Source organism: Pieris napi, chromosome 6 (assembly GCF_905475465.1).
Source record: "Pieris napi chromosome 6, ilPieNapi1.2, whole genome shotgun sequence".
In the NCBI taxonomy this organism is placed as follows: Eukaryota; Metazoa; Arthropoda; class Insecta; order Lepidoptera; family Pieridae; genus Pieris; species Pieris napi.
Window position 1 is genome coordinate 12650111 of NC_062239.1, and position 26274 is coordinate 12676384.

A 26274-nucleotide genomic window follows, 5' to 3' on the forward strand; every position below is an offset into this window, starting at 1 on the left:
AAAAAAATTACAGTAGGATGAAACCCATTAGAAAAGGAGGGGAATATGATCAAAATGAAAGGAAAAATAAATTACGGTCGATCTGAGGTCGGGAAGGGTAGGGGGGGGGAGGTTTAAGGGTAAAAAACGGTTTATCTCGATTTCCGGCAAAACTAAAAGTCCTATCGAAGAAAGTTAAATGGCAAAGTTGTAGGTAATAAAAAGATCTAAAACTTTTGTATTCACACATTTTTCACATCACCTCAAAATTTATGTGAAAAATTAAAAAAAACAAGTTTTTGGTTTTTTATTTTTATCTTTAACAAAAATATTTTTTATTTAACGAAATTTGGTGAAAACTTACCTTTCTATGTCCCAAATACACTGTAATTTATTTGATTAAAAATATTTATTTGTTCACCTTATTTTGTATTAATATCGAGAAGTAGGGAAGGGGATGACGGGTCTGGGCGTTACTGCATACAATTTTTTGCATTTTCTGAGAAGATTTACTATGGTAATATATATATATTTTTTTACCATAGGAAAGTAGAGATTTCAACGAAATGAAAGCACACCAACTTTTTGAAAAAAGCTTAAATTTTGACGTCAGAATTTTCGATTGAAAATTAGGGTGTTTTTTCGATATTAATACAAAATAAGGTGAAAAAAAAAATATTTTTAATCAAATAAATTACAGTATATTTGGGACATAATAAGGTAAGTTTTCACCAAATTTCGTTAAAAAAAAAATATTTTTGTTAAAGATAAAAATAAAAAACCAAAAACTTGGTTTTTTTTAATTTTTCACATAAATTTTGAGGTGATGTGAAAAATGTGTGAATACAAAAGTTTTAGATCTTTTTATTACCTACAACTTTGCCATTTAACTTTCTTCGATAGGACTTTTAGTTTTGCCGGAAATCGAGATAAACCGTTTTTTACCCTTAAACCTCCCCCCCCTACCCTTCCCGACCTCAGATCGACCGTAATTTATTTTTCCTTTCATTTTGATCATATTCCCCTCCTTTTCTAATGGGTTTCATCCTACTGTAATTTTTTTCACTTTTTATTTATTTTAAAGGCTATCTGCACTGGTCTACAAGTCAACTGTTTTTGCTCAAATTTTACTTATTTCGTTCACACATAAATATCGATTATTCTCAATAAACTTTTAAATTACCTTTATACAATAATATCGCGATTGCATTAACGCAATATTAATTGTATTACTAAGAAAGAAATTTGTATTATAATGAAAAAAAATCCGTCCAATTATTAGTAAATTGTAGAATAATACAGAATGTAATAAAATCGATGGCAATTTAAGTAAATAGAACTCTTCTAGTACTTGTTAACCGTCAACTATATATTGATATTAGGAAGTTCAACAAAGCCGACTTAGTTTAGACTTGTATGTATATCCATTGATAGGGAAGAATTATAAAATGTTAGTCCCAACGCTGTATTTGCAAGGGAACCAGGGCCGGATTTAGATGTCTGGATGCCACAAGGAGTGGCCCCCTGGCCCCAAATTATTTTCCAAATAAAATAAAATTTTCAGTCGAGTTTTTCAATCAATAATTTATTGTGAAACCAAGTAGATTCTTTTAGTACCTAACAAACATGTAAAAATATTATATCAAAAGTTGTTTACTAGTCGGAATTTAAAACATTTTATTCCGAAGTCTATTGTGTAGGCCCCAGGGCTGTAACCCCAGTGGCCCTCTAAAACCGGCCCAGAAGGCAACCATTATCTTGAACAATTATCGATTGAATCTCTGATCGAATTAATTCTACTTAAACCACACTTAGTCTAAACAAGTTGGCCGCATTGTAAAGTACTGCGTAGTATTTATTTGGTGTAGCCTAATTGTACAAAATATAAATGTAAATATTCGTGAAATAAAAGTCTCTTCAATGTTTTATTTGCTTTATTCTATACTCCAATTGTAAAAGGGAAACCTGTCATTCGCTCCGTCTACACTACAGTCCAGCCATTTACACCAAATACTTAACCAAAATAAGGTTAAAATTCACAAATACACATTTAATGTTGATTATATCTATCTTAGCTTATTGGGACGCGCTCGGAGGTCGAAGGGGAATTCGGTCAATGCGTCCGCGCACGGAGGCTTAATATAGACACGGCCTCCGTTCGGAGAGGCATCGGGCGTCAGAGTGCGCCCCAATCGGTCACGGACATAGCGAAGTTCGGCCACAGTTGCGAAATAATGCCAAAGCACCTAAGCTACTGTAAATTGATTAAAAAATAGTCATCAACTTGGGGGCCGTTCAAGTAATACGTAAGCAGATTTACCGCAATGTATCCCCCTCCCCCTCCTCTTGTCAGCAAAGGTAAGCAAAGCTCTCAAAAATAATACTACCTAAACGTATTATTTTTTTGTGAAACCCCCTGCCCCCATAGTGCTTACGTAATACTTGAACGGCCCCTTGACGCTGGATAAAAATATATTCGATTTTTGACTTAGCGCCATTCGAAAACGATCCCAGCGGGCGACCCGCCGAAGCGAACTGTGTATTGCACAGAAAACGACACGTCTAAGCTAAAACTAAGCGATTTCATGAATTTTTCCGATGTTTTTACCAAATCTGCACTCCGTGTAATATTTACACACTTAAAGTACGCTTAACTCGAATCTTAATTAGTATCTCGCTCAGTAGACTTCAATAAAACTATAGGCTTAATGTAACCTTACATTCAGTTAAAAATCAATTAACAACATTTTTTTACACGTGATCCAAATCCAACCGGGTTTAATATGGGGATAACTAAATTTTAAACAAATTTCTCAAAATACTTAAAAACGCAGGCCCATGCGGTCTGCAATTCTACGCCTGTGATGTCCAAACATTTCGTCATAGTCGTAGAATAGTGACGGATCTGACAAATAGCAAACTTTACAGGGCAGCCATTTCAAAATAATATAATCATGTTAGTTCTTGTCATAACTATTTTAATTCATATTCTGTTATTATAAAAATTGGCATACAAGCGAACAAAAGGGTTTGCTTCGAAACAAAATAAAAATAATAACATTAAATTAGTCTTCTAGAAAAATCACATGAGCGCCTATCAAATCCCATCAGTTACCGACTGATTAATTTAAATCACATGGATTTTTTTTAAGGTGGCCATAATATTGAGTCAATTTAGTATCCAAATATGATAAAAAGTTGATTTTGTATTTTTTTTTCAAATCCGACATAGTTCTACGATCATGACGATTTGTACAACGATACAAATAGACACGCCGACTCCACTTGTTTTTATATTTAGTAGACAATTTCATTAAAATAAAAAAATTGGAATTTGATGCAGAAATATGAATGACAGACACACATTACATATAATTGAATTTAAAAACAAGTGAAATGAACGATAGCAACAGAAACAAAACAGTGTAGACATGTACTTATAAAGATAGCTCATGCTTTAAAATAATTCAATATAAAATTACTTTATTCCAATCTATACATCTGCAATGATGAAAGCGAAACATTGGCAACCGAGCTTCAAAGATTTTTGTGTTGTCCGATTACTTCGAAATTAATAATTCCGAACCATGGTACTTTGAAAATGTTTTTTTTTTAATTTCCAGTTGGTTAAATGATTCTAGGATCGAACAGAAATCGAGATACCAAAATAATAGAAGATAATGAAAGCACTTTTTTATAGAAGGCAATTGGGTCACATGATATTAAGTGATACTCATGGACAACTCACACTGCCAGAATTCTTTCTTTATTTTTATTTTTTCTTTAGTATCTTGAAGGACCCTATGTAGAATGGAACATTTAGCAGAAAAGTAACCAAGATCAAACATTTTCCAGTTGCCAGTGTTAAAAATTTATTACATTTTTCAAATTATAAAATTCAACCAATATAAACATTACGGCATGAGCTATCACAACAGAAAATTCTTAAATTCTATACGTTACACTTAACCTACGGGATTTACGTCTACAAATAAAACACAAACGGACACCGCGTACATATTTTTCATATTCCCAAGACGATATACTCCCCGAGATTCAAACTCAGGACTTAAAAACGCTCAAAAAATACATTTAGTATTTATGTATTAAAAACAACAGGGAAATATATGGGGACGATCAAGTATTACGTAAGCAGATTTACTGCAATTTATCCCCCCCCCCCCCACACCGCTCTTCAAAAAGTAAGCAAAGCTCTCAAAAATAATAGAACATAATATAATAGTATGAATTTTTGTAGGAATCCTTGAAAATGCATTTAGTTTTCAAGCATGTGTGGTGTAAAAAAATACGTGTACTTATGTACACGTGTTAGAAGTTAATACTACTTTGGCGTAATAATTTTCTTCGAGCGTCTTGTCGATAAAACAGATCAAGCTCAAACTAGCGGCCCAGACTGTTTTACCGACGTTTGAACAGATATTCTGGGTGTCGGTTTTTTGTGACAAAATTGTGTGTAAAAATTAACTCTCATCATATTTCCCTAACGCGCCAAAAGAAGTATAACATTCAAAAAAGTAAATAATTACTGTTGACGTAATCACCAAATAAGAAAATCAAAGACCTCCCCTCCCCCTCTAGTGCTTACGTAATACTCGAACGGCCCCTTTATACCTCAAGGTAATTTTTGCATTTAGTACAAAGCTGTCGTGCATTGCAATCGTACAATTCACAAAATAATCAAACAATATTGTTAATCGTAATTAAAATGTTAAAATATGAAAAATATGTCAATTGTGGAAATGTAATGATCGTGTGTACAATTAGTCTAAGTTGTGGCTTACGACTATGCTATGCGGCCGAGTCGCTCACGATGCTATGAGCTGCAACAAACATACATACATTACATACAATTCAAATCTAGTTTAAGGAAATAACAATTATCATATTTTACACCACTCAAAATTTGTTACATACGTCATAAATTACTCCACCGATTATTATACATAAATTTATTAAACTTTTGTATAGGGAGCGTTCAATGAGTATTACGTCACGCAATTTTTGGACTTGGATTATTCAATGGGGGGGGGGGGGGCATGTAACGCGCCGTAACGTTTTTCTGTACCCAATAGTAAGACTCTTTATACCTAAAAGTTACCATTATGTGGTGTAAAGTACTGGAAAGTCGCAAAAGATATAAAAAATAACGCGTAATTCAATCCCCGCCCCGCATACTAACGTTTTACATAAGCACATTCCCCCCCCCCCCCCCCATTCGTTACGTAACACTTGAACGCTCCCATACTGGATCTAAAAAAGCAATAAAAATCATGCAAAAATAAACAAAAGCTACCTGAATGTAAAGCGGGCGGATATCCGTTCCACACGTTTGCGGATATTAAAAAAAATATATTCTGATAATATATTATTATTATTGTAATAATATGTCCTTTAAAACTATAGTAATAGATAACGCTACGTAGACTACTCCGCTCATTCTTTACATCTTAAATACACTGCAACAAAAAAGAATAATTATTATATTAATATTCCAAAAATATTATTTTGAAAATAATTAATATCAATATCAAACTACTAATGATCAATATTTTTAACCGAATTCAAAAAAATCTAAGAAATCATGTCAACGTTAAAGTTATTTAATTGTAATATTTTTATGTATTAAATGTTTTTAATATATATTTAAATACATAAATATATGTATATCTAAAGGATTAGCATTGTCCTGAAATGAAAGCAAAACAAAAACAAGAGGCTAAAATTGAAAAATCATAGTAAGTTCAAATGTGAGAAAAGCGTTAAGTCAAAGTTGACTGACCGACTTGACGGTGGCCTTGATGAAGTCCTTCTTGTGCGCGAGATCGAAGTCCGGGTAGTGCGAGTAGACCTGTTTGCACACCGTCTTCATCGTGATCTGCTCCAGGTTGGCGCCTTCCAGGATCTGCTTCACGTACTTCTTTATCTCGTCGTCCTGATGGATTATTTTAACGTTACTAAAAGATCACAAACAGGAGACGCAGGAGACTTGATATTTCTGTAAATATCTGTTTTAAATATTTTTGTATTAAAGTATCATTAAAAAGTTAAGTAAATCATTGGCGCTACAACCTTTTTAAGCAACCCATTAAATGACGTGAAATAAGTGATACTTGTATCTTACATTCCACAATAAACATTTTTTTATTTTTAAGTCTGCGCCTCAGATTTTTGTGTCTGTTTCACGATCATTTGTCAATCTAATAGGCAAGTGATGCCGTCGACTTTTTGGTCTAAGGTCGGTTTCCTCACGACGTTTTCCTTCACCGTTCGAGCGAATGTTAAATGCGTACAGAGAAAGAAAGTCGTTTGGTGCACGGCCGGGGATCGAACCGACGACCTCAGGTATGAGAGTCGCACGCTGAAGCCACTAGATGAACACTGCTCAAAGTTGGCCAATAAATAATTAAACTAAGATGTTCTGTTATAGAATGTCTGAAATAAAAATCATAATAAAATTCAAATGAGACTCACAGTAGGCGGTCTCTTAGCCTTCTTATCAGCCGGGCCGCCGTCACTCTCCTCTCCGCTCTCTTCTTCCTCGCTACCTTCCTCCTCCTCCTCTTCGCTTCCTTCTCCAGATTCTTCGTCAGAGGATGCTTTCTTTCCCTTCTTACCACCGGCTGGCCTGCCTGGCTTTCCCTTCTTCTTAGCTGTTTGAAAATACGTTAATTACTATTAAACATTTAATTTAATTGATAGATAACAAAGACTCAGGCGAAGAGAAGATAAGATTCCAAAAAATATATTGTTTTAATCAAATATAATTGTGAATATTAACACTATTATTATTAAATTGAGAAAGTAATTGAGTTGTCTATATTTTTAAATTATACATAGTTTTGTATTTAATCCCGAAAAGTATAAAAAGCGCGTGCGTACAAAGTACACATGTCAGAAGTGAAACTTCTTTAGCAAACTAATTTTTAACTCTTGTTCATATTTATACAAATCTAAAACTTTAGATTTCCGAGACTTTGAGAGAGGGAAAAAGGAAGATGTTAGAAATTTAATGAATTTAATTGTCATTAAAATATTAACTGTTGAAAAGTACCTAATATACATTATTAATTTAATTTAAAAAAAAACACGTGGCATTTTAATTTACAATACGTCATTTGAGATTTCAATAAATTATTTTGCATAAAATACTAATATTTCATAAATTCTCTTTACGGACATTTTAATTTTAAAAATAGAATAATTCGTCCTTCTCACTCTTACTCTCAATCGATCTCAATAGCTCTCTCCCTTTTCTTCGACAAAAACGCTGCACATGACGTTCCATGCGCCTAAAGAAGTTTCACTTCAAAACTAGTGTATTTATCTGTCTCATTTAATTACAGCGGAGACACAATTTGATAAAAACGAAAAGTTGGTTAAATTTAAAGTATAGTTCTCAATAAGTATAATGTACCTGGCGGTGAGGCCGTTTTCCGCTTGGCGGGCGTGGTCTTGGCCATCTTGGCCGGGGGGCCCTTGCGGCCTCTGGCCACGGACCCGCTCGGCCGACCGCGCTTCGACTTCGGCTCCTGTTAAGGCCATATAAACATTTTTATATATGCAATATTTAAACATTCTTCTTGCAAATGTGTCATTCTTTTACGAGCAACGTTTACACACACAACTTCACGTACATACATTCACTTTCACACCATCACACAACACACTAATGAATGAATGGAATATTTAGTTAAATGTAGTCAAAAATGTTCCTTTCGTAACTAAACCCTATTCGTAAATATTATAAATTCTATCTATGGCTATATTTTTAGTGTATTTGTTTGTTTTTATATATAGTTTATAAGTAAGATTAAGAAATAAATTATGAAAACATTTAGATTGTACGAAGTCTCAATCATTAAAACATTAGAAACACTCACGTCAGACTCTTCTCCCTCGCTGCCAGATTCTCCTCCTGCATCGCTCTCACTCTCTGACTTGTCACTCTCTTCTTCACTGTCCGACTTCGCCCTGCGGCCGCGACCTCTGCTTACCTGTGTAAAAAAAATATGTTTATAAAACCGTGTTCTAACAATGTCTTAAAAATACTACAATTTAAATAATAAAAGCGGAAACAATTAAATATACCACAGACTACAGAATTTACCTCCTAATAAAAAAATAACAGTATCCGTTTATTACAAGGTAACCATGGCAACAAAGTAACAACGTTCGAAATTCAAAATTAAATGAATGATCTATCACCTTCCCGCTGGCCTTCCTCCCCCTCTTCTTGCCCTTCTTGCCCGCCTTGCCCGAGGAGCGACGGCGTCCGCTGCTCTTGCGTTTCTTTCCGACAACCGCGACTCCCTCTCCTACCTCGGGGTCAAAGTCCGAGTCCGCTTCTGAGCCGCTCGGGTTGAATGACCCCTATAATACATTATATGTTGTTCATATTTAAAAATATATTGACTTCAAATCCTTTTTTCTAACATGTGCTAACACTTAAACACTTTTGTGACCATTATAATTAACTGAGAGAGATTTATTTCGATATATATTATAATAACAGCTGATGGAAGAAAATGGAAGACATTATATACCAAAAGGTTAAAAAAATCGTGTGGGTAGTTATGTACACGCGTTAGAAGTTATATTTCTTTGATGTGACAAGAAAAATCTCTTTAAAAAAATTTATTCTTCGTTTGTAGGAAAATCTACATTAACAATAGAAAAAAAGGATTTTAATACATTGAAAGTTTTATTTATAACGCATTATCTAGTTAAATAAAGTTTATTTAAATATCACAAAAATATTATTGAAGTTATACTTCTTTAGGCGCGTTATGAAAATTTGATGAGAGTGAAATTTTACGATGCGCGCGCACCTATGACACAAAATTCGGAGTGTGATTATAGCGTGCGCAATCTACAAAAGAAATAGAATATAAGCTAACTTCACGCATATTCTATTTCTTAGCTTAGCAGCTTAACAAGAATTTTGAATATCCATGACAATTGACATCTGACATTGACATTTACCTTTTAAACAAATATAGGAGTTTGAATTATTGTTTAAAATAAAAGATTATCTATGTATCTAGTTATTTTCATTATACAAGTGCGAATTTTATATGTGCGTCTGAATTATAATCAGAAGTGATTTAAATTTAATATCTAAATCAAAACTAATTAATATGATAAAATATTTGTGAAAAAACTGTGCCAACCTTCCTGAGTGCTTCAATACAATTGAGGTTAACTATCCGTAGGTATTATCGAGTATTATTGTTGATTAAAACTGAAACATGAACCATTATTCATTGCTTATGTTTATTGCGTTTGTTACAGCAACGTTTTAGAAATATTCTATATATCAATAATTGAGAACAAAGATTTAAGCACGAATACTAATAAGGAGAAAATGAAGGCTTGGAGCGATATAACAGAGAAGTAAACATTTTAATAAGTACCTGCATCTCAAAAAAATGACCACATTATTTAATCAAAACATGTAATTTTTCAGATTTAATCTAGCAAATATAAGGACAAGAGACAAAAAACAATTGATGAATCAGTGGAAGTGCACTAAATTGAATACAAAAAAAGAGTTGTCATCTTATCGCCGTGAAACATCTAAAACTGGAGGTGGAACAAAGCCACCATCACCTTCTCGAGACACAATGGATATGGCAGAGATGATACCGCAACGGTTTGAAGTAGATTTCAATGAATTTGATTGTGATGGTGTCGAGGTAGGAATGTTAATTATAAATATGATGTATGGTAATGTTCAAGGTTCAACCTTTCAAGCATAGGCATATGCTCACAACAGTACTTTATTCCCCTACAGGTAGTTAGAGATATTGTAATACCTCAAAACATCCATGTTGCACTTGTAGTACCGAAACTCTGTCCAGCCAGAAGTGAGCCCATTCCCACTTATAATGGACAGTGGGTATAATACACCTTAATACCTGAGTGCGAACCACTCACCATGATACTTAAATTAACAGATGTTATTTATATATTTCAGGATATTACAAATAAAATCATTTTGGAAACAATTGATATCCCAAAAGCCAACAATGACAAGGTAATAAATCAGTTTTGACATAACTTGAATACTAAAAAAGCCAAACAAAGGTGTGCACAACAGTGACAACATAACTTAACAATTTCATTATTTTGTAGGATTAAAGAAAGGTTAAAGAAAATCATGTCGAACTGAACAACAAGAATCCCCAAACAACTCCAAAGAAACCTACACGGAAGACACCGGTATTATATTTAAATTATCTCTATCTCTAAATAGAATAAAAGAAAGTTGCTATCCAGGTCTGTAGCATGTGCTACAAATTATATTATTAACACATTTATATAATTATATTAATATAAATGTGTTAAAAAATTTATAATATGAATTATAAAAAAATTTAAGTTTTGCATGGACAGAGCTTAAATTAATATTCTCTTATTTGTTGCAGAAAGCAAGTAGTAGTTTTAGTTTTGGAGAAGCCTCGTAGATGCACAACCAAGTAATGATTAATTTAAAATTACAAACCGAAATTCTGATGAAGACAGTCACTTAAAAATAAATAGTATAATGAAATAAAAATGTTTTAAAGATAAATAGTGTTTTATTTGTTTAATGTAAGAGAATAATAATAAATATTTATTTAATTAATTTTTCAAATGTAAACTGAACTTTATTGACTTTAATGACTCCTTTTCCAGTCTTTGATTATTTAATTGTAATTAATTATTTGCATGCAATCAAAAACTATTTTTAATAATGCCAAAGAAGTATAACTTCTTACGCGCGTACATAAGTACACGCACCCTTTTTTTTTTTTATTTTAATTGCTATATAATTAAAGAAAAGGACATTTTTTATTTTAGCATGCAACTTATACATATTGATATTTACTATTTAATTCCCGTCTATTGGTTGGAGTTCAGTAAACATGTGAGTAACAAGAGGCTTATGATAGCTAAAGTATGATACAAATATTCTTGTAGAAACATTGCAAATACATCATCAATAGTTGTATAAAAAAAACTAAAATGTTCACTATAGCTAACTTGAGGGTGTCGGTTTTTTGTGACGGTGTGCGCGCGAATCTTAAACATAACTTCAAAAATTATGATAGAAAAAAAAAAATATTGAATACATTTAAATACATAAAGTCTAATTAGTTTGTGTTATGTTATGTGAAAATGAGGGTGTGTATGGAACAACAGATTAAAAATCATCCTTTGGATAAAACTTACATCAGAATCTTCCGAGCCCTCCTTCGGTGGTTTTGGTCCTTTGACTTTCTCTGGGTCCGATTCATACTCTTCATCTGAATAGCCTGCAAAACATAATTATAGATAATATTCCCTTATTCAGTTCTATTTTGTGTGCAAGTTAACAAATATTTCTTGATAATTAAACATTATGAATAAAAAATAGATGGAAGAAGTTCCTTGTTTTATATGAAATTTTGGAGTTTTTTGAAAACTTAAAAAAAATATTTTCTTGAGCTTATCTTTTCCTTTTTTTTAGCTATGGGAAATGCCCTCAAATTAGGTGTCCAATTATGGGATAACAAAACAACAATTTGTTAATTATGTGGTAATTGTTACCATTTGTTTGATAGAATAAACCAAAAGTTACGGCCTTTTATTTATTAAAATTAATTATAATATTTAGTTTAATATATTTTAGTTATTATTTTGCAAGAATATCTCATAACAATAATATGAACAAAACAATTGAGATCTAATATATAAAATTCTCGTGTCACAGTTTTCGTTGCCATACTCCTCCGAAACGGCTTGACCGATTTTGATGAAATTTTTTGTGCTTATCCGGTATCTATGAGAATCGGCCAACATCTATTTTTCATCCCCCTAAATGTTAGGGGTAGTCCACCCCTAAATTTTTTATTTTATCTTTTTATGATACAACATTAAAAAATACATACAACCCCTAATTTTCACCCCTCTACGATCAACCCCTATTTTTTTATTATAAATGATATACATGGCAAAACGACGTTTGCCGAGTCAGCTAGTATTATTATAACATTCTGAAAACTACTCCTTGAGACAATTACCTCGATTGTGAACTTTGACGGCGACAGATCTCCTGGGTCTGCCTCCAGGCGTCGAAGAAGCCGTAGGCGGAGGCCGGGCTACTCCTCTCGCGTGAGGCGAATTGGCCGTGGGGCACTGCAGGAAGCCCACCAGGCGGGCTGCCAGCTCTGTTGTTCCACCTGACGAGAGAAACCATACATATTATATATATTTAAATAGTTGAGTTATTGCTATTCTATATCACCAAGAACAATGGTGCTACAACCCTATTAGGTCTGGGTCTCAGATTTATGTTTCGTGATCATTTTTTTCTAATAGGCAAGTAGGTGATCAGTCTCCTTTGCCTGACACGCCTTCGACTTTTTGGGTCTAAGGTTTACTCACGATGTTTTCCTTCACCGTTAGCGAATGTTAAATGCGCTCATAGAAAGAAAGTCCATTGGTGCACAGCCGGGGATCGAACCTCAGTGATGAAAGTCGCACAATGAAGCCACTAGGCCAACATCTTTTATGCCTACAACACTAAAAATAAAATAAAAATTTAAATGTAAAAGGAGGCTCGCCAGTGCGTTGCCGGCCTTTTAAGAATTGGTACGCTCTTTTCTTGAAGGACCCAAGACACCTAAGTAGTGCGCGGCAACAACTGCCTTAACAAACGCTCAGTTGTGGAACGACGGACGTCAAGGTGATACGGATGGTATTTCATATTCTGCCTCGACGTCCGATGATGAAACTAAACTGCAGGTATTAGTCCAAACAATTCCTCTGAATCTATCATAGTTACTGTGTAATCACTTTCATAACAACGTAAATAATTTTGGAACGAAGTTCCTTATCGCGCGTTGTGAAAGGGGGCTAGACGGAAAAAATTCTTACGAAAAGTTGTCACGACACTTTTTTGCTATTTGCTATTGTAATACACCGGTTCTCGTCCGATCACCGAAGTTAAGCAACGTCGGGCGAGGTCAGTACTTGGATGGGTGACCGCCTGAGAACACCTCGTGATGTTGGCTTTTTTTTGTAGGGATAAGAAATGAAAATTATTTTTGGAATCACTTAACTAAATTAGTCTTATTGGAACGAAGTTATCGAGCGTTGCGAAAGGGGGCTAGACGGAATAATTTAAGACCAAAAGTTGTAACGACACTTTTTGCTATAGTTGTTATATTTTACATTTTCGATTTAGCTATCGCCAACGTCCATACCAAGTTGAATACACCGGTTCTCGTCCGATCACCGAAGTTAAGCAACGTCGGGCGAGGTCAGTACTTGGATGGGTGACCGCCTGGGAACACCTCGTGATGTTGGCTTTTTTTTTTTCGTCGTAAGATTGGTGTCGAGAAAATCTATCATACTGTTATGATACCAATTAACATTTAAATTAATCGAAAGGAATTTCGTTCCATCCGGGTGTCCCTTGACACCTCTAAAGTTTTTTATTTTTTATTTTTTTAATATATTAATGTAATCTCAAATACCTTTCTTATCGAGATCCAGCATCTCGCACATGGTCCTGATCTGCTTGGGCTCCATCTTGGTGGTCTCCTCCAGCTTGGCCTTGTAGTCGGATGAGCCCACGGCCCACTCGTAGCCTCTGAACTTCTTGATGTTCCGCTTCACGTTACGGTCCAGACACAGTTGCTACAATAGTTAAAATAAAGAAAAGAAATAGAAATTAATAATGGTATTTGAATATTATTTTAGGCCGGATATGACTAGCAGCGTTTAACTTCTATTATAGTCTAGTCGACAAGTTGAAAATGGAACAAAATAGAGATACTACTCCTAAAATTATGTGCGATAGCTCATTGGATCCGGAATGACGTCTAGAAAAATGTGCTAAAAGCGTGTATTAGCACATAAAAAATTGCAAAAGTTATAGACCATTAAATATGAAAAAATAATGGCATTTAGTTTTTTGCCAATATTTAATAAACTATTAATATTTAAGAAATTTCAAATAAAGATTCTGAAAGAAGAGGAAATTTCTAATAAAAAACTCCTGACTCCCAGAACTCTATCTCCATTATTTATAATGTTAATTTAACGCTGAAAATAGGTCTGCGGGTGACATTTTTAGGATTCGCGCGTGGCGTCAAAAGCGACTACGGCACATTAATTAATTTATTTAAGGTATTGAATATTTTTTTTTAAATTTGAAAAAATTATGGTGTGTTCTGAACACTATAATTAATTTATTCCCGTTGAAAATTTTACTTAAAGCTAATTTTTCAACAAGTTAAATAATTGTTAACTAACGAAATTTTCTCGAACGACCGTCTTAATTGTAAGTGAAAAAAAATGTTTAAATAATGGTCGTAAAAATATTTCGCTTCGTAGAGCCTTTCTTACATACATACTTAACAAGATCGTGCCATAAAAGTTAAAAAAATATTTATACTTTGTTTATAACAATTTTTTTACTTAAACAAAAACTTAAAAATCCATGTAATGATGTTAAAAAAAAAATTTTTTTTCTCAATCATCATATAATCGTTTTTTTATTAATACAAGATATTTATTAATTTGCAAAAAAAAAAATTCCCGCCATTTGTTGATAAATTTTTTAAAAAAAAATTGATTAAATCAATATTTTTTAAAAAAAATTTAACACAACTTTATTACATTAAAATTTTTATGATTTTAAAAAAAAATTTTTTTCCTTAATAACAATTTTTAATTGTTTATAATCGTTTTTTTTAATTTTCTATTGTTTAAATAATTAGTTAAGAAATTTTTTTTTTCCTAAAAATCATAATTGACAGTCTTCTATAAAGTAACAGAAAAAAAATTTTTTTTAATCAACAATTCTATTGTTTATTAACTTACCAATTTATTATAAACAAATATTCAACTTTTGTTTATTTTTTTTCTAAAACTTCTAAAAATAACAAAAACAACCATATATATAACAAAGTATAGAAATTTTTTTTTTTAATTTTAAATAAAAGTAATATTCATGATAATCAAAAAATTTACAAAAAAGTTTTTTCTATACTTTGTTATATATGGTTGTTTTTGTTAATTTTAGAACTTTTAAAAAAAAATAAACAAAAGTTGAATATTTGTTTATAACAAATTGGTAAGTTAATAAACAATAGAATTGTTGATAAAAAAAATTTTTTTTTCTGTTACTTTATAGAAGACTGTCAATTATGATTTTTAGGAAAAAAAAATTTCTTAACTAATTATTTAAACAATAGAAAATTAAAAAAAACGATTATAAACAATTAAAAATTGTTATTAAGGAAATTTTTTTTTTTGTAAATCATAAAAATTTTAATGTAATAAAGTTGTGTTAAAATTTTTTTTAAAAATATTGATTTAATCAATTTGTTTAAAAAAAAATTATCAACAAATGGCGGGAATTTTTTTTTTGCAAATCAATAAATATCTTGTATTAATAAAAAAACGATTATATGATGATTGAGAAAAAAAAAATTTTTTTAACATCATTACATGGATTTTTAAGTTTTTGTTTAAGTAAAAAAATTGTTATAAACAAAGTATAAATATTTTTTTAACTTTTATGGCACGATCTTGTTAAGTATGTATGTAAGAAAGGCTCTACGAAGTGAAATATTTTTACGACCATTATTTAAACATTTTTTTTCACTTACAATTAAGACGGTCGTTCGAGAAAATTTCGTTAGTTAACAATTATTTAACTTGTTGAAAAATTAACTTTAAGTAAAATTTTCAACGGGAATGAATTAATTATAGTGTTCAGAACACACCATAATTTTTTCAAATTTAAAAAAAAATATTCAATACCTTAAATAAATTAATTAATGTGCCGTAGTCGCTTTTGACGCCACGCGCGAATCCTAAAAATGTCACCCGCAGACCTATTTTTAGCGTTAAATTAACATTATAAATAATGGAGATAGAGTTCCGGGAGTCAGGAGTTTTTTGTTGGAAATTTCCTCCTCTTTCAGAATCTTTATTTGAAATTTCTTAAATATTAATAGTTTATTAAATATGGGCAAAAAACTAAATGCCATTATTTTTTCATCTTTAATGGTCTATAACTTTTGCAATTTTTTATGTGCTAATACACGGTTTTAGCACATTTTTCTAGACGTCATTCCGGATTCAATGAGCTATCGCACATAATTTTAGGAGTAGTATCTCTATTTTGTTCCATTTTCAACTTGTCGACTAGACTATTATATCCATCCGGAGTGTGCTGGTGTGTGTTCTTAAACAATTTTTATTTCAATTTTTTTTACCTTAGAAATCCTAAATCATTGTTTCTGAACCATTACTGTCGCGACCCACGTAAATACTAAAAAGTTAAGTAAAACAACACCATCACTCTATAATTATAATTTAGTTTAATAAACGAATTTTTTTTTTCCTATATGTAGTTTTATTTATTATTTTTTAATGCCCCAAGTATTTATTCTTGACTATAATTTATTTTTACTAATAATTATATAATATACTAGCCGACCTGGCAAACGTCGTTTTGCCATGTTTATCATTTATAATAAAAAATAGGGGTTGATCGTAGGGGAAAATTAGGGGTTGTATGTATTTTTTAATGCTGTATCATTAAAAAAAATTTTTTTTCTAAAAATTAAAAATAAATAATTTAGGGGTGGACTACCCTTAACATTTAGGGGGATGACAAATAGATGTTGTCTGATTCTCAGACTTACCCAATATGCACACAAAATTTCATGAGAATTGGTCGAGCCATTTCGGAGAAGTTTAACTACAAACACCGCGACACGAGAATTGTATATATGTATTAGATAAATAACTGCAACAACCACCTATCTTTTATTACTTGGAAAAATATTTGCTTCATAACACATCTAAGAATCAGATACAAAGTGTAAACTAAGTCCTTTAATTTTATTTATATTAAGCCCAATAGTGATAACTTATCTCTGTATCTAAAATTGTCTTCATTCTCCTACTTTAATATGGTTAAGCAGTTTTTCTCTTAATCTACTAATGTCCATAAAAATATAAACATATTTTTTTGTTAAAATGTTTGTTGGGTACATGTTAAGTTATTGTGAAGCATTTCATATCAACGCCAGTGCTAATATCTGAGATAACTATTGGCTTTTCTATTAATTGTTATTTATTATTTAATGTTTGTTAAATACATTAATTCATTAATGGTGTACTACTCACACACACAAACGCATACACACCCTTTTTAACTAAAGCACTGTTCTAACAGATTAAATAAAAGTTACTGAAAACTGTAAGTTCTTATTGGTTAGTGAAAATTTGTGAAAAACACCTTGATTTTTAAATGAACAAATTCCCTGTAAAAAAAAAGCTAAATTAATTATAATAATATGTGGATTAATGAAATTACTTACTCCATACAAGTACTGATGTAAAAGCTTCTGGTCCTGTGTCTTAAACCTGGAGAGGGAAACTTCCACGTTGCTGATGTGACCCAGAGGGATACCTTTGCCCGCCGGAAGAGGGACCGGAGGCTCAGTGGGCTGTCGAAACAAAAATACTATTAGGACATATTTAATTATAATACATTTATGACATATTTTTATACTTCTTTTGGCGCATTAGGGAAAAATGATGAGAGTAAATTTTTACGATGCGCACGCACACCGTCACAATAAACCGACACCCTGAAGTTAGCTATGGTCAACATTTTGGTTATTTCTATTGTTACGTAGAATACATTTTTTGGAAAGATTTTTATCTTGTTACGCCAAAGAAGTATAACTTCTAACGCGTGCACATAAACACACGTTTTTTATTTAAACAATAGTAATTCTTAATACATTTTAAGAATTGGTACGTTGCAACCTTGAACTTTAAATCATTTCGGAAATAAATTCACTATGATGAGACGATCAGTTGAAAAAACTACGAAGTTTCTTTCTCAAAACATAAGCTGACAACATAGTTCATTTAACTATGGGGACTCCTCACCTCTTTCTTGGGTTTAGGTTTGGGGGCCTCCTCTTCCTCTTCTTCCTCCTCCTCCTCACCTTCTTCATCTTCTCCTTCCTCCTCGTCTTCTTCACCTTCTTCGTCGCCTTCCTTTGCTTTCTTTGCCGGTTTCTTTACTTTACTGGATTAACAACAACAAATTTAGTAAAAAGTAACGATGGTCTTAGGACTCAGAGTCGGGACTAACTATAACTGCTACATGTCAATACGTATACGTACTAGCAGACCCGACATTGTCCTGCATGATATATTTAAAGCGATTAGGATATTAAACAAAGCATGAAAGTACACAGCTACAGCGCCATCTGACGGGCTAATCCGTGAATCTAAACAATCCAGGGCTCCATTCAAACGGTTGCAAAAAAATTCATTCAAATCGGTTCAGCCGTTTAAGAGGAGTTCAGTGACTTCAGAATTATATATATTGAGATATACAATTTGCCCACGTAACTAATTATTATGTATATATGTACTGAAGACGTGAATATTTGTAACACATTTGTATGTAAGCTGTACATTTACTCACTTGGCCTTAGGCTTCTTCTCATCCTCTTCATCTCCCTCCTCTCCTTCTTCTTCCTCTTCTTCGTCCATTTCCTCGTCCTCCTCATCTTCTTCCTCTGTATCCTAAGTATCATTTAATGGTTTAATTTCAAGAACTTAACGAGTAGTTTTCTTTTCTACTTGCTTTTAATGTATAATTATCTTAAATAATATAATAATTATCGTAAACTGCCTACACTTACCTCCTTTTTAGGTTTTTTCTTGGCTGCCGGTTTTTTAGCTGGCTTATCGTTTTCCTTCACATCTTCCTTATCATCCTCTTCATGTGTCTCACCATTTTCTTCCTAAAAGTTCAAACTATTTAATGACCAAGTTCCTAGTCGAATTAACGACGAACATTGATTTCCTATGTGTTTGTTACGGAACGAAAACTACATTCATTATAGCCACACACACATATATTGTAAGAAATGGAATACAAACCTTTTTGTCAACATCTGCTTTTGCCTTTTCATCTTTGACGTCTTCACCGCCTAAGTCATCTTTACCGTTTGCCGTGGTCGATTTTGCGTCACCTGATTAAGGAAAAATACAATTAAATACTAACTAATTAACAAAAAGAATTAAATATTTATTCGATCAACATAAACATAACTGCATCAAACTTTGAAAACTTAGGAAAATTTACTTATATTCATTAAAACTTAAAAAAAAAATACTTCTTCTACCTCTAATTATCTTTAAAAATTACCTTAATTTAAATATGTACGACTAGTTAGTAATGAATGATAAAAACGTTTTGCTTATTAATCACAAAAGAACAATAAAATTTAAATCCCCAAGCAGGCATTAACGTCAAACAAATGGATGAATGTAAAAAAATAAAAAAAATGTGTGCAATTCCCACGTGGTATGACGAGTTATTTTAATTTTTAAGTTTAATATCAATTATTAATTAATAATATGTAAATTAGACGTTTTCACTATCTAAATGTAGTACATATTATTAGACTTTTCTTTAAATTTTTTATCTTTAATTTTGATAAAAATTCTAATAATTAAAGTTTGAAAGTCGATGAAACGAAAAAGCGACGGGAGAAAATGAGATAGGAAGGATTTTACAGTGTATAAACTTTAAATTATTGTGTATATAATGTATATTTGTATCTGAATTTATTACATGAAGACCTATCGTTTATGTATCTTTAATCAAATATATTTTGGGTTTGACTAAAAACCCTTTTAAATAACCGCTTAAACTTCGTTACAGTCATTTACACCTAACCGAGGCAACCGTTTTGATAAGGGATAGTTTCACTATAACAAGGCACTTGTTGATGTATTGTTATAGGGCGTTTTAATATTCATTATTTAATAATACATTTCCAAACGATAACAGGAGGGTCATCAAACATTAATACTAAGATAAAGCAAAGAAACATAATCGAAAGATTTTTTTTTGTATTTCTAAAAAACACAACACAAAATATATATGTACCTTTATTTTTAAATACACAACTTTTTTTCAGAATTCCGGATATTTTCGAAGTCAGTAAACAACAGGATATAACCATAGTGATGACAGCTTCATAAAAAACATATATCCGATTAAAGAAATCGATAAAGATTGGGCTTTCCGTCCTATTAGCACTCGTGTAAACAACATTAAACGATATACAAATCTCGGAGGCCGGGCATTCAAGAACCGGCTCGTCCAGTTACAAAGAGCTATATTATATGCTGACTTCTCAGTCACGGATAGCTCAAGATTCGTCGGATGAGTGAGTCATCAAAACTCATTTCTAGAGATTTGAAAATACTGTTTTCATCGGATTTAAACGATTATTAGCAATAATGACACAGGTAATGGTGAGTTCTTATCTTTATTTTATTATTTTACTTTGTTGATTCATTTTCGAGTAACCGACTCCAAAAAACCATGGAGGTTATAATTCAACACGTACTTTTTAGTGTATTTTCAATCTTTCAGAATTCCAAAACAAATTTTCCTATAAAAATAGCATTTCACAAGTATTTAATAAACACATTTTTGTTATACGGTTTAAAAATACGAGTCGTAGTAAGAACGACTAGATATTTAAATGAAAAAACCCGGAATTAACTTAACACATTCAAACATAGCGTACATAGTGTAACCTGTATTTATTTTTGAAGAATCTGTACAAAAAAACCTAAAACTGTCTTAGCGTTGCAAATTAGTCTTTTTACATATATCAAGGTCGGTGTCTGAGCTAGGTGTTGTCAAATGAAACTATAGAATTCGTGTTCAAGTTCATTCACCCTAATTACGGCCGATTAAATATCCCTTTCACTGGATTCTGCACAATTAACACTTATTACAGGGGGAAAACGAGCACTTGAAAACAAAATTCCTAACATATGGACACCTAACGACAGGAGGATTGAGAGAATTCAAGTGGAATCAATTTGTTTTATATTCACCATTTGGAAGTAGCATTGCATTAGTACCTACTATTGGTATTCTCTTGAAAGCTTGCAACTCATACTACATATATTTTTTATATTCTAGAATTCGATATATGAATTTTATATCTAAATACCGGAAGTTATAAATTATATTTAGTACATGTATTAGAAGGATTTTTTATAAATTATGGTTAATAAATTTAATTTTTAACGCCATAAAACTCAAAGTAGATCAACAATTGATACAATGTATAAGTTGAAATTGACTACGTAATAAATTTGGCTACATCACGTGTACAACAAAAAACAGCCTTGGTTTAAGCAAGTGATTATGATATCAAGACTTATTTTAGTAGAACCATATTTATTTGTATAATAGCAATCTGTAGAGTTGTAGCAGTACAATTGGTAATGTTCTTTTCGATTCTATTGATTCTTTGAAGGTATAGCTAATAAAAATAACTTGCACCTTTGAGAAGGAGACGGTCTTTCGTACTTTAGAATTTCATTAGTGTAGGTATTGTTTGTTTATGTATATATTAATGTTAGCTTATACGCTTTCGCATTAGTTGAGGTTTCTAACGAAAAACTTCATGATTGAAATGTCGAGAAAACTTAAACAAAACATCAAGCAACGGAATGGACAAATTGGGCGACTTGTTGCGCCATGACCGCTACTACCTCAAATTAATTATAATGGGTAAAATCCAGGGTAAACCGCGTGTTGGTAGAAGGCATAAATCATGGCCATTTAGCGTTAGGGTGTGTACGGGTATGGCGACTACGGAAAAGTAGTATAGTCTGTGTATATGGCACAGGACAAGACACTTGACAAGACTGGCGGCCAACCTGCTCAACGGAGAGGCACCAAAAGAAGAACCTAACAAATATTAATGTATGACTCGAAAATATTTTTTATTAAAAAAGGTGCAATTTAACTGATTTAGTTTTTATGAATAAGGCGATAGAGCATATTTGTGTGCGCATACACAAATATAATCTCTATCTTACTCAGATGGAACAGATTTCCATAGCAACTGGGAGACAGAACCAAGTTATCGTGACGCATGGGGGTTTAAAATTGCATTTTGACTATTCAGAGCTGCATTTAAAAGACACTCATTAATAAATTGTTTAGTAAAAGTTTTATATATTATTTTACATTTAAAAACCACTGTGGTTTGTATTAATGTAACCATAGCTGTCTCGTTTAGGAGCGCGACAAATGCATTTAAAAATAGTTTTTCAACTTGCTTTTTAATCTAATAATTAAATTTGTCAGCTAAATCTTTTGCCGTTTGAAACAGTTGACGATGCAACTTACAAGATTCCTAAGTCCTAGTAGGGTGGATGGCACGTTTAACATCTACAAAATTCATACACCAACGCAGAAACGAAATTTTACCCCGAGCAAGCAAATTCTTTATTAACAAGGCTAACGTAAATTAACGTAAATCGGGTTTAAAATCATGTTACTCTTTGAAATTAAGCATATTTCACTAACTTATTTAACTATGAAATAAGTCTGAGTTGTTGATTCAGTAATCATTATTAATATTATTTGCTATAATTTTGGCATTAATTTAATTTTTAGAAATTATTAAAAAACAAAAATAAATTATACATTATGTTACAGTATGTATTTAATCCTTTAATGCTTCGCAGATAAAACATACCTAATATTTCCTCAGATAAGGTGTAAATTGAAGTTTTAGGTTATTGTTTTGTTTACTAATTCTTTAATTTATTAATACTTATGATAGGTATGAGGTAGAGGCATGATATCTTGGTAATATCATTTATTGTACCAAAAAAAGATTACACGTCAACCACATTAACATATTTAAGTGAATAAATAAAAACCATATAAATGATCGATTATTGAAACAACGCGGTTTCCGAGCCAATTTTTCGCACTCAAAATAAAGAAACGTAATAATGACATGCCGATCGTTGATAACACGGACACAACAAAACTTTGACTGATAACGCGCAGATAAATCGTAGACATTGCAGATTAATACATTTTCCTAATTATTTTTACTTTTTTAACTTAAAAAAGCTTTTTTTGTATTTTTATCAAGATAATTGTTTTCGAGTAGGTACGTTAAATAATATTAGACGCAGTCAGAGATTTTGACAGCACTCTTGACACACGGGACCCTAAGCACCAAGTGCGACTCTTGGACGTCAAAAATTTAATGCGAGGCATATTTGGCGCTAAGTTTCGTTTTTGAATATAACCCGAAGCCTGAACACTAAACCGTACTCTAAAAGTCACCGTCAAAAAGTAGATAAAGTTAGAAAGAACTACTGACACAATTTCATTATAATACAAATGAGACTACAATTGATTTTAAACAAAGAAAAAATATTAGGTCCTTACATATGAAATTGGCGTGTTGTCGTACTGGCCATAACACAGACCGCTAGACGCTAGACCACACACTGCACAACACAATGCTATCAAATTAGAGGAGCTTCAATTGGAATGTATAAGACATCCACTGTACTGCCCGAATCTTGCTTCAACAGATTACTATTAACTTCTTGCAAGGTAAAAAATTAACTCTGCTGGGGCAATCGAGACCGCCTTCAAAGATTTTATTGATTCCCGTCCTAATGGTTTTTTAAGATGGAAAAAGTGCATAAGTGCGGTACAAACTTTGATTAATTAAATGTATTGTATTTTAAAACAATCTACTTACTGTTTGTTCCTCCCATACAAAACGCCAATATCATATTAATATTCATTCATTTTTATTTTCTTTTCTAAAAGATATTCACTATAGAATGATATTTATTTTCTTATAACATTATTTATAATTTTTTTAAATAGTTATTTATTTAAAAGTAAATTAAAGATACCTTTAATAATAGACCATCTAAGAAATACTGTAATAACCTCTTAAAATCATACATTTAATATTTTTATCATATTAATGTTGTGATAGCAATCCCACACACTTACCCCAAAACCCAACACACAGCAATGTAAAGTATGGGCCACTTACAATTTCAGATGTATTATTTAATATATAGCTTGGTTCTATATAAAATTCTCTACTATAAGTACAATAAAGTTAGGTTAGATGCCGGAAGCAACAGGGTGAGATTCAGGAACAAGATTAAACACTAAGTCAGAAATGTATTGTATTTTGATATACGGCAGTCACAGTTCCTCAAGCAAATAATTTGTATTTATTATACTAATATTTTATAAAAAGATAAAATTGTAATTCTATTTGCCTGTAAAATTATTCTAAATTTGATCTAATTAATAAACATTTTGTCATGATCGTAGAACAATGTCGGATTTGAAAAAAATCCAAAATCCACTTTTTATCATATTTGGATACTACATTGACTAAATATAACAGCAACATTTAAATATATAAAAACAATAAATCAGTCGGTAAAGTGACGGATTTGATAGAAACATGTGATATTTCTAGAAAACTGTGCAATTTAATGTTATTAATTATTATTTTTATTTTGTTTTCTGTTTGCTTGTATGCTAATTTTCATAATAACAGAATATGAATTAAAAAGTTATGATAAAAACTAACACGATTATATTATTTTGAAACAGCTGCCCTGTAAAGTTTACTATTTGTCAGATCCGTCACTATTCTACGACTATGACGATTTGCTTGTTGTGTCTTAAGACACATTTTAGTTATTATTTAGAGACAAATTCTTTAATTTTTACCCACATAGAAATTAAACATTATCTTTATCTTTGCAAGCGACCCATACAGTCCCCAATTGTTAGTTGATGAACACAGCACAGATTGTTACAAAACATGTATCTGAATTCTGACCTTCGGGGGGCTGACTGTTGTCTGGTTCATCTACTGCGTTACCTTGCACCTCAGGTACAGCCGACTCACCCTTGGAATCCTGGGATGATTCATCTTCTGTAGTCTGGCCGTCCCCCGCACCTGACTTTTTGTCCTCATCCTGTATAACAAAATATCTTTGTAAATCTCAATGCTTAAGGTAAAATTAGTATTATGTTATGAACTGGAATAAAAATTATTTACAATAATGCATTTTCTTACTATAGAACTATTTTGCTAAATTAACAAAAATATTATTCAAACTGAACTCTGCTTGTCAGTGAGGCAGTACTTAACTAGCAGAAACCATTACTCAGAAATGCCAATGGAATTTGTACCCTATTCAGTAGGCAATAAGACTTAGATTACAACACTTGAACTTGTACTACCGTGTTCTCTATGTAAAATATATATATACAACATACAACTGTGTACATAGAAACTATATGCATTATTCGAATTAAAATGTCTAAATGTTAAGGTCATTGAATTTATCATATTGCTATTTGATTCCATACCATAAACTTGTGTATCGCGATAAACCGCTTGATGCAAAAAAATAGTTTAAAAATGAAGGCTCAACGAAGGGTCTGTGGTGCCCTACTTTTTATTTACATCGCTCGGCGCGTATGCAAGGAAAATAAGAAGGCGCGAACTCGCGCCTCAATGTTACAAAAACATAACACGATGCCTCTGAATAGAAATTTCGCAAGAAATAAAATATCAAGGTCATGCGGATTTCCTATCAATGTCATACTATATCGTGCACATTTAACAAAGACCCTGCAGCCAAATGCAAAGGGGCGGGGGTAGTAAAATAAGCGAAAAACTGAAAATTATCCCATTAGAATCAGTTCCTTTAACTGATCAATACTGCATTTGCCGTTTATTGATGATATTATTGACTAAAATCACAACCCTTCGTGGCGTAGTTCCCGCGTTTCGCGGGAAGCAAACGTTCTGTCAGCCATGTTGAGACGCAGGCAAACATTTATGATATAACACGGAAATAACAACACTTCACAGGTTCATAACTCGTCAATAGGTTCACACAAATATAAAGAAAAATATTGTAATAACAAATGACACAACTATACCTGATTATCACTGATTTTTGCTTTATCGGTATCACCCGACATTTTTCTTACGAAGATATTGAAAGCGAAATTCCAAGCGTCTTCAAACACCGGACAACACAAATGCACGCACTCACAACATAAAAAAAAAGTTTGCGTTTCGTTTCACACAATTCAGTATGTAAAATGCATTCTTTAAGGATAATAACAAAACGATTTTGCTTTTTGTAACAGTGGATTTTGAATTTCTTGCTTTATTAAAAAACAATATTTTATTACTGGGAAATCGTGTTTAAAAGGTTTTTATATGGAAATATAAAAAATATCTTAACTCAGGAGTTATGTATCTCGGTAAACGAAACGTACGAGATCCATAGACAACAAATTCGAAAAAACAAGTAGTCAAAATAATTAGAAAACAAACTGAGTGCAAG

General features: G+C 31.9%; 1 protein-coding gene and 1 non-coding gene across 4 annotated transcripts; one reads left to right on the top strand and one right to left on the bottom strand.

The window, feature by feature from the left end:
* Positions 1-4228: 4228 nt before the first annotated feature.
* Positions 4229-25989, bottom strand: LOC125050344 (protein DEK). 3 transcript variants are annotated; one of them, XR_007117133.1, is made up of 17 exons: positions 25862-25989; positions 24747-24885; positions 18958-19049; positions 18717-18818; positions 18497-18597; positions 17950-18091; positions 17370-17498; positions 13503-13665; positions 12045-12203; positions 11215-11297; positions 8206-8370; positions 7881-7994; positions 7415-7529; positions 6472-6650; positions 5780-5932; positions 5294-5456; positions 4229-4820 (listed from the first exon to the last, which is right to left on the bottom strand). XR_007117133.1 is itself a non-coding variant. In XM_047650111.1 (16 exons), the coding sequence occupies exons 1-16, from the start codon at positions 25901-25903 to the stop codon at positions 4806-4808; spliced, it is 1824 nt and encodes a 607-aa protein (XP_047506067.1). In that variant the 5' UTR covers positions 25904-25989; the 3' UTR covers positions 4229-4805. The 3 variants fall into 3 exon arrangements, 2 of the variants coding, with proteins under 2 accessions (XP_047506067.1, XP_047506066.1); XM_047650111.1 differs by lacking the exon at positions 5294-5456 and having other exon boundaries at positions 24816-24885; XM_047650110.1 differs by lacking the exon at positions 5294-5456.
* LOC125050746 lies at positions 13216-13334 on the top strand. The gene has a single exon (XR_007117199.1). It is a non-coding gene; the product is annotated as a 5S ribosomal RNA (ribosomal RNA).
* Positions 25990-26274: the final 285 nt, after the last annotated feature.